At 39.0% G+C, this 8532-nt stretch overlaps 1 protein-coding gene across 2 annotated transcripts in view; it reads right to left on the reverse strand.

The window, feature by feature from the left end:
- The window catches only part of ppp1r2 (protein phosphatase 1, regulatory (inhibitor) subunit 2), a 44533-nt gene that overhangs the window by 25000 nt on the left and 11001 nt on the right, over window positions 1–8532 (reverse strand). For both annotated transcript variants that reach the window (XM_043702286.1, XM_043702285.1), the window contains exons 2-3: window positions 4728–4835; window positions 974–1057 (exon numbers count right to left, since the gene is read on the reverse strand). In XM_043702286.1, coding sequence (XP_043558221.1) covers window positions 974–1057; window positions 4728–4810 — 167 coding nt within the window. In that variant the 5' untranslated portion in view covers window positions 4811–4835. The remainder of the gene's footprint in view (window positions 1–973; window positions 1058–4727; window positions 4836–8532) is intronic.

The raw sequence follows: 8532 nt of genomic DNA on the forward strand, positions 1-8532 counted from the left end.
TTTAGCCAGAGATTTTATATACTTGAGAATTAACTGTATACAACGGCAGAGAGAACCAGATTCTACTGTATAGAAAAGATGCCTGATTAGTAAATAAGCTTACTGGAAACCAATACGGTGCCCATTAGCACTAGTATTTGCAAACTAAATAATACCTTTCCACAACCAAACCTTTCAAAAGAAACTAATGTCGTCTTGGATACAGGGTTTAAACTTAAATTGTGTTAATCCAACATCTGGATTTGCAACAGTGCCTTTCAGCACACACCCATATTCCGATGGGTCCTATCTACCCATCTTAGGCAATCCTAAACTAAAGATGAAGGAACAAAGAAATCAGCAGGGATACTGGCACCTTAAAAAGATCTCACTACAGGCACAAACACTACAATATTAATATTTTTGTCAAGACTTTTGGTTTCATTATAATTTTTAGATTAAATATTCCTTAACTATATAAAGACTTTCAATTCTGCCACCGTAGATTCGTTCTATTTTCAAATTTACCAAACTTGCGAAAGCCAAAACCTAAATATTAAAAGTTTCCATCACATCTTTTAAACAGTTGCAGTTGTGTTCCCTTCAGTGTTATGGAATATAAACGCTGTAAATCTAAGAACACCAAAACAAGCACACAGTCATTTCCAACTGATCTAGTTCTGTACAATACAAAACGTGCAGCAAGGAAATATGAAACATGTTAATTGAGTTTACTTTATTTCCAGCCTAATGTTTTTAGTCAACATAATACAAAACTGCAAAAGAGAGAAATTCTTTTGCAACATCTTTCACTGAACACTAACCTCAAAGCATCCAAGTATATATATTTTTCAATACTATTTCACATCTCAAATCTGAAATAAAATAAATTACAGGAGGGCAACTTCACTGAAACCAAACAGAATTTTTTTAATATCAAAGGAATGTAACTCACACCAAGGAGATTCAGACCTTGAACAGATTACATACTCACTTTTTTGCTAGAATTTCTGCGGTAATATTTACATTTGATTCAGAGTCACTCATTGCAGATTCATCATCATCACCTACTATCATCCTGTGCAAAGAAGACACAAAAAAAAATTGTTCCCAATGACAATACAACATCATTAACAATTTGAAAAGTTAAGACTTCAAAATTCTTATAATAACATTTCATTCTGTTAGTATACATCTTTAAACCTATTCAAAACATTGGTTCTACTGTGACCTTCAATCCCTGCATTGTTCAACCTTGCATATTGAAGTATTGCATATTACACAGTACACTTGTACTTTTTAATGAATGAATTATAAAAATTCAGTTTAACAAACCTAAAAGCAGAATGATTTAGTGGTAAAAAAATATTATTCGTGAATTTCTGGGTTTTCTGATTACTTAGTGTATATCTGGATGTATCATTTGGACATGAGTTCTTGCATGCTATAGAAAGAAGTCTTATGTTCCCGCGAGAAGAAAAAGCATTCAGAATCATGCCAGCAAAATCAAAGATTTTATGAAATCAAGGTATATGCATATCTTGGAGATGCATACCACTAAGTCCTGAAACTCCCAATAGATCTATTTGATTTTTCATCAATATAATATGAATAGTTACTTTCAAATGTGGGTTGAATCATAATGCTTAATACATAAAAATCAGAGTTTCAAAGAGATTCAAATGGAAAGGCTTCTAATGGGATAATTAAAAGAAAACTCAAGTACTACTTAATACTGGAGAAAAACAATTTTTAGGTTTACAGAATTCTTCTAAATTCTGATCGCTGTTTGCTCAAATTAAAATGTAATATATTTGCTAATGGAGTGTATGCTGGTGTAGTTCTTTAATTCTTATACAATATTTTATAAGTATTTTACCCAAAGTGTGCACTACTATTCAGCTATACATGCATACTAACAGACTTTGAACATATATATGGACGGCATGGTGGCACAGTGGTTAGCACTGGTGCCCTCACAGCGCCAGAGACCCGGGTTCAATTCCCGCCTCAGGCGACTGACTGTGTGGAGTTTGCACGTTCTCCCGGTGTCTGCGTGGGTTTCCTCCGGGTGCTCCGGTTTCCTCCCACAGTCCAAAGATGTGCAGGGCCAGGTGAAGGCCATGCTAAATTGCCCGAAGTGTTAGGTCAGGGGTAAATGTAGGGGTATGGGTGGGTTGCGCCTCGGCGGGGCGGTGTGGACTTGTTGGGCCAAACGGCCGGTTTCCACACTGTAAGTAATCTAACATATGTTTAAGAGGCTATTCAGGTTTACTTGGAAGCCATGCAAGAGAACTGTGCGATACAGAAATGAAAAAGCAGCAAATATTAAATTGTACCGCTTCCACTTAAACTATTGTATGCAATTGCGGCTAGAGGCCATGATAATACCCGTTTATTGGTTAAATGTTTTATTCACCCACGGAAGCTATGGAAAAAATACTCACATTCACTTATTCAGAATTATTCTCATCATAAACATACTGAAGGGGAAATTATCTTTCATTTGATGTTTTTTGTAACATAAACCAGCCAATCAAAATATTATCCTTTACAGTATAAATTTCTTTATTTTTTTCTTGGTCCAAATGTGAAAGTACTATGAGATAAAGAGCAATCAGTTCTTTCCATGATTCAATAAAATTACCATTGTGAAAAACTCTTTTTGAAAATAGTTGCTTTTTATGTTTGTTTTGAAAACCGTAATACTTAGCAATGTAACAAAGTGTGTTTGACAAAACTTTAAATATTCAAAATAAAAGAATGTAATAAAGTTTAAATCAGTACTTGTTTTTCCAATTGAAAAGAATCCCACTATCAGCTCAGAGTTCGTTAGATGAAAAAACAAATCACATTGACTTGTGCTCAATTGTCTAGTGCACATAGAAGTCCAACCAGCTTGGTATAATGTTAAAAGATTAAATGGAAATTTCTCTCTGGACATTAAAGTAATGTTAAACTGCACTGACTGAACATTCTGGAAGTGGGTGGGGGACAACAGGCAGGAATGCGAATGGCTCCCACTCCAATTAGACAGTCATTTATTACTATTACCCCAACTATTATAAGTTAAACTATCATTTTAATCTCTTCCATACTTTCATAGCCATCCCCAGCCAATCAGGTTCGCTTGCATGATCATCCCCGATGCCGAGACCCATCAAACCTACATTAGCAGAGGAAGACACAGAGCCAGAACTTACTTGCAGGGCCACCCCGAAGCTAGGACACATCTCACCTACATTTTCTTGGGGAGTCAGAGTCAGGAGATTGTCTGCATAACGATTCCCCAGGACTAGAGCATTAGCATTTGCATTATCCTAGAGAATGATCTCATCCTATCATTGCATCTGGGGTAACGTGTGGCGTTTCTTTGAGGGGGAGAATTGGCCAGAGCATCTGTAAGCATTGCCAACTGATCTGTAAAAAGGGGATGCATTTTCTTTATTCAGAATCCTTTTTCTAACTCGACTTTGCACGCTTGCGAAGAGTATCAGAGGGGTCACCTAGCTTGTACAGCTTTAATAAACTTTAACTGTTTGCAGAAGCTGGTGTGCGCGAATTGCATCTCGTGTGTGAAACCTTGGGAAAAGAACCTAACGTTACCAGCTAGAGATAAAAAGTAAACGGTACCAACCAGTGAACCAGTGTGGAAGTGTCAAGTGAGGAAGGATCACATTGGACGGAGTGTCTATTAAAAACTGCCATTCTCTCCAATTAAGTTACTTTTCACAACTACAGAAATCTAGAAGTTGCAAGTTAAACTTGAATCAATTATTTGTAAAGGTATTTAATCCCGAAAGTAAAATCTGCATAACACAATGGTTCCAGGTTAAATTCACTGTTATACTTAGAAATATAAAAGAATATTGTTGTGGTGCTGTTCGCCGAGCTGGGAATTTGTGTTGCAGACGTTTCGTCCCGTCTAGGTGACATCCTCAGTGCTTGGGAGCCTCCTGTGAAGCGCTTCTGTGATGTTTCCTCTGGCATTTGTAGTGGTTTGTCTCTGCCGCTTCCGGTTGTCAGTTCCAGCTGTCCGTTGCAGTGGTCGGTATATTGGGTCCAGGTCGATGTGCTTATTGATTGAATTGATTGATTGTACACTACAGTACAAACTCCCATGCAAAGACTGCACAAAACACTACATAGGACAAACAGGAAGACAGCTAACGATCCGCATCCATGAACACCAACTAGCCTCGAAACGCCACGACCAGCTATCTTTAGTAGCCACACATGCAGATGACAAGCAACATGAGTTTGACTGGGACAACACTATTATCATAGGACAAGACAAACAGAGGACAGCCAGGGAATTCCTAGAAGCATGGCACTCATCCACAGATTAAATCAAACCACTATAAATGCCAGAGGAAACATCACAGAAGCGCTTCACAGGAGGCTCCCAAGCACTGAGGATGTCACCTAGACAAGAGATGTAACGTCTGCAACACAAATTCCCAACTCGACGAACAGAACCACAACAACGAGCACCCGAGCCTACAAATCTTCTCACAAACTTTGAATAAAAGAACCTATCTGCTCTATCAGACCTTCAGGATTTTGTCCTTTGTCTTATTGTTAAAGCTATAAGCATAAACATAAATTGTAATGATTTGTAACATTCAGTATTCAAACACTTCATACTACAGGAGTGCAATTTAAATTGTGCTTTTTTAAAATTTTTCTGAACTTAAGAGTCACTTTGTTGAGTTTGGAGATGCTTGCAACTTAAATAATGTATTTACCTGTTGTATGGCGTACTAGGTTCATCGATTTTCATTAATCCATAGTCCTTCCCTTCTGGATGATAAGTGGCAAGAATGTTCATTTCATCCCATTTTTGAGACTTTTTACTGCAAAGGATATATGTTCAAACATCAATAAAATCCACTAATTTGCTGCTGTACACTTCAAATCCTAGATCTGGAAAGATTACCACTGACGAAAATTCCCTTTTCATATTCTATTCAGTTATTTAACTACCTTTTAAAACACTAATTTGACAATGAATGATGTGTCTTCTCAAAAGTCCATTCATCCTCAAAACCCTACTCCATTCTCAAATATAAAATGATTGTCCAATTAGTTTCTTTTTTTTCCTATTAAGATCAGCTGAATTGTATATAATGTGATTTATGCCTTAAATGGTCGACAAAACATCAAATAACAGCATAGATATTGTTCAATTTTTAAAGTTAATAGAATTCCAACAGATTGCACCTGACTATTGTGACGCTAAACCTCAATTTATATCAAGCCATATGTACTGTAAATGTATGGAGCAATCTTACATCATTTTATATAACAATTGATTCCTGACCATATGAAATCAAAGCTGCAATGTAACTGTAACCACCTAGAGTAAAATTAAAATCTAAAAAGTTCCAGAAGCCAGACATGGTATTATTTAAAAAGTACCAATGATTCTATCCAAGCCAACCATTCCATTTCTTGGGAGTGTAAAAGTGCCAAAACAACTGTCATAACCCAACTTCTAACCCTTAGTATAGGGCAGTCATCTGAACAGCTCAGTAACCATCATTAATTTAGCCTTTTAGGGATTGAGAGTGTGTGGGATATTGGGTCTGAGGAAATAATGAGAATTTTTTTTATAACATTGATTTTCAGTTGTGGTCTTTTGCTCTGACAGCTACTTTTAGCATGACACTGAAAGATAAGAACAAAAATTACCATTTACCTTTCATTATCTGTCAGCATTTAAAAGCACTTCAGTCAATAAGTTAGAAATTATGGTCGCAAGGAGAAACTGCATAGTGAGCAAGTGTTCTTTGCTTCCTTTCACATGAACACAACCCAGCAAAGGTCACATTATTCTTGTCAGTATTGACATAATCTTATATTACATGCACTAACTATATTAAAACCTGAGCTCACTCTGGTGGTTTCATGTGGACGCATCAGTCCAGACTTTGCTGTATAAAGAGGCAAACAACAGAAAGATAATGTTTGTACACTTGAAATCTCATAATTCCACCCTTTTGAAGTGGTTTAGAATCATCTGTGACTTACCACAGGTCATAAAAGTGCTATAATTACATGATTGTTTATTTCAAGAAATGTCAGACTTTGCCTTCTTTGGTCGCTTTCATATAACCTGAAGCTCCAATAAATAGCCAAAAGCAGAGTATGGACCTCCTGTCAAGGTTTTAGATCCAAGCAAGTAGACGATTGAGTAGTAGCAATTGACATTTATAGAGTCATAGAGATGTACAGCATGGAAACAGACCCTTCGGTCCAACCATTCCATGCGAACCAGATATCCCAACCCAATCTCGTCCCCTGTACAGGACATGGGTTCAGCCATTGTCGGAATATTGCGTGCAATTCTGGTCTCCTTCCTATCAGAAAGATGTTGCAAAATTTGAAAGGGTTCAGAAAAGATTTACAAGGATGTAGCCAGGGTTGGAGGATTTGAGCTATAGGGAGAGGCTGAACAGGCTGGGGCTGTTTTCCCTGGAGTGATTTGGCATGAACTGTGATACTTTGCAGTTCAGACATAGTGCTTTGGACAGTTTGAACCAGAGATCAGCTAAAAACATGCAAGTTGAAAATCAAAAGTGCAGCAAGATGAAAGTCAGAAAATTATTTTGAAGGTGGAATCATATACAGTACTTGAAACATTAGAAATTTCTAATCCCCACTATGTGTCAGTCACTGTACAGTACAATAGACAAGCTGAACACAGCAAGACGCAACAAATAGCAATCAGACTGGTGACTGGAATGTTGATTGGGAGTTAAGTGTTGGCCAGAGCTCCCCTGGATTTGAAAAGTGTAATGGGGTCTTTTACATTCATCCGAGAGCTGAACTGCCTGTGACTAAGGAATAACAAAATATAGCAACAACAATGCTCAGTACTGCACTGAAATGCCATCCTATCTGAAAGTTTCAGGATGAGGAAGCCAAGATCTTCTGACTGAGGCAATCATGTAACCAATTCATGTTGCACCTCAGACCACAATTCATTATTGTGATCGCCAAGCAGTCAGTTGAGGATGCGAATGAGAATGCTCCCTGCTAGTGTCTTATTTAAGGCAAAGCTACATTATTATTTAACAAAGTTATATTGTAAATAAAGTATAACAGTGATGCATATACCTCCTAAAATTTGTTTCTCTCACTTAGTGTGTGTTTTTACGTTGATGACGTGGACCTCTTGACCAACCAGAATATTCAATATCCTGGTCCCATAGGTGCCAGTTATTAAAAAGTATGCTGCATTAACATACAAGCCAAACAAGAGGAAACTGCAATTAGGTACCAGAAACCAATATACATGCATGTCAAAAGAGGGTACGGTAGTACAATGGCAGCATCCCTAACTCTGGGCTCAAGTCCCATCTGCCCTGGCAATTATATGTCTGAAGACAGAGGAACCTCAATTATCCAGCAATCGATCATCCAAATATGGATTATCCAGCAAGATCACAAGGTTTCCAATGCTCGGCTAAACTGTGTTCCGGCATTCGATTAACCGAATGAAGAACCATGTCCTTCAGATAATCGATCTGTATACAGATCAAAAATAACTGTACACAATAAAAACATGCCAGACGTGAACAGATTTTAAATTTGGGCAGGTGCCACAACCTTAAAATTATCGTGGATTTATCGAGAGAATCATTTCGAAGCAATTGAAGTGCATGCTAAGCTACAGGACAAAGTGACTAACAATGGAAGTGCTGAGCAGCAGCTGCCTGAGGAATGATAAAAGAGTCTGCTGGGTAACGAAGAAAGCAGCGAGTGAGTTAAAGACATGCATCACTGCACAGTTCATTAACTCTTAGAAGATGACAGAAAGGGCAGGCAAGGTCAAAGCTGAGAACATGGTTTGCCAGAAGAAATCATTCAGTAATCAGTACATCAACTGCCTGCTAAAAATTCCTGCGTTCAAGTAATGGCTAAATCTAATGGGCAGCTTATCAAGGGTCTTAGTGTTACAAGTGAAGCAGATTTTATTTCAGGAACTCCAACCTCAGATGGGTGGCACCAGTCGGCATTGGTAACTCCCTCTTGATCCTTCACTCCCCTCATGATGCACTTTCTCCCTTACACACATTTAAATCAGTCTGCCTCTGATTCCCTCCATCTGATCAATCATTCCCTCCCACTCTGCACCTTAAACCGCACTTCAGCTGACACACCCACTCTCTCCAGATTGAATCTGGAAGGGGGGGTGGGGAAGGAGTCATTCTCCAACTACCCTCCCTGCCCACCACATTTCACTCCAGGCTCTCCCCAACCCATCTCCACGCAGATCCCCTCCCTGCGCCCTCGCGCCGATTGAATCTGGAAGGGGGGGGTGGGGAAGGAGTCATTCTCCAACTACCCTCCCTGCCCACCACATTTCACTCCAGGCTCTCCCCAACCCATCTCCACGCAGATCCCCTCCCTGCGCCCTCGCGCATCTCCCTCCACATTCCCTCCCTGCACCCCCTCCTACATTGCCTCCCCTCCTACACTCCCTCCACATTCCCTCCCTGCGCCCCCTCCTACATTGCCTCCCCTCCTACACTCCCCCCACCTCCC

This window comes from Chiloscyllium plagiosum, chromosome 13 (genome assembly GCF_004010195.1).
Source record: "Chiloscyllium plagiosum isolate BGI_BamShark_2017 chromosome 13, ASM401019v2, whole genome shotgun sequence".
Classification (NCBI taxonomy): Eukaryota; Metazoa; Chordata; class Chondrichthyes; order Orectolobiformes; family Hemiscylliidae; genus Chiloscyllium; species Chiloscyllium plagiosum.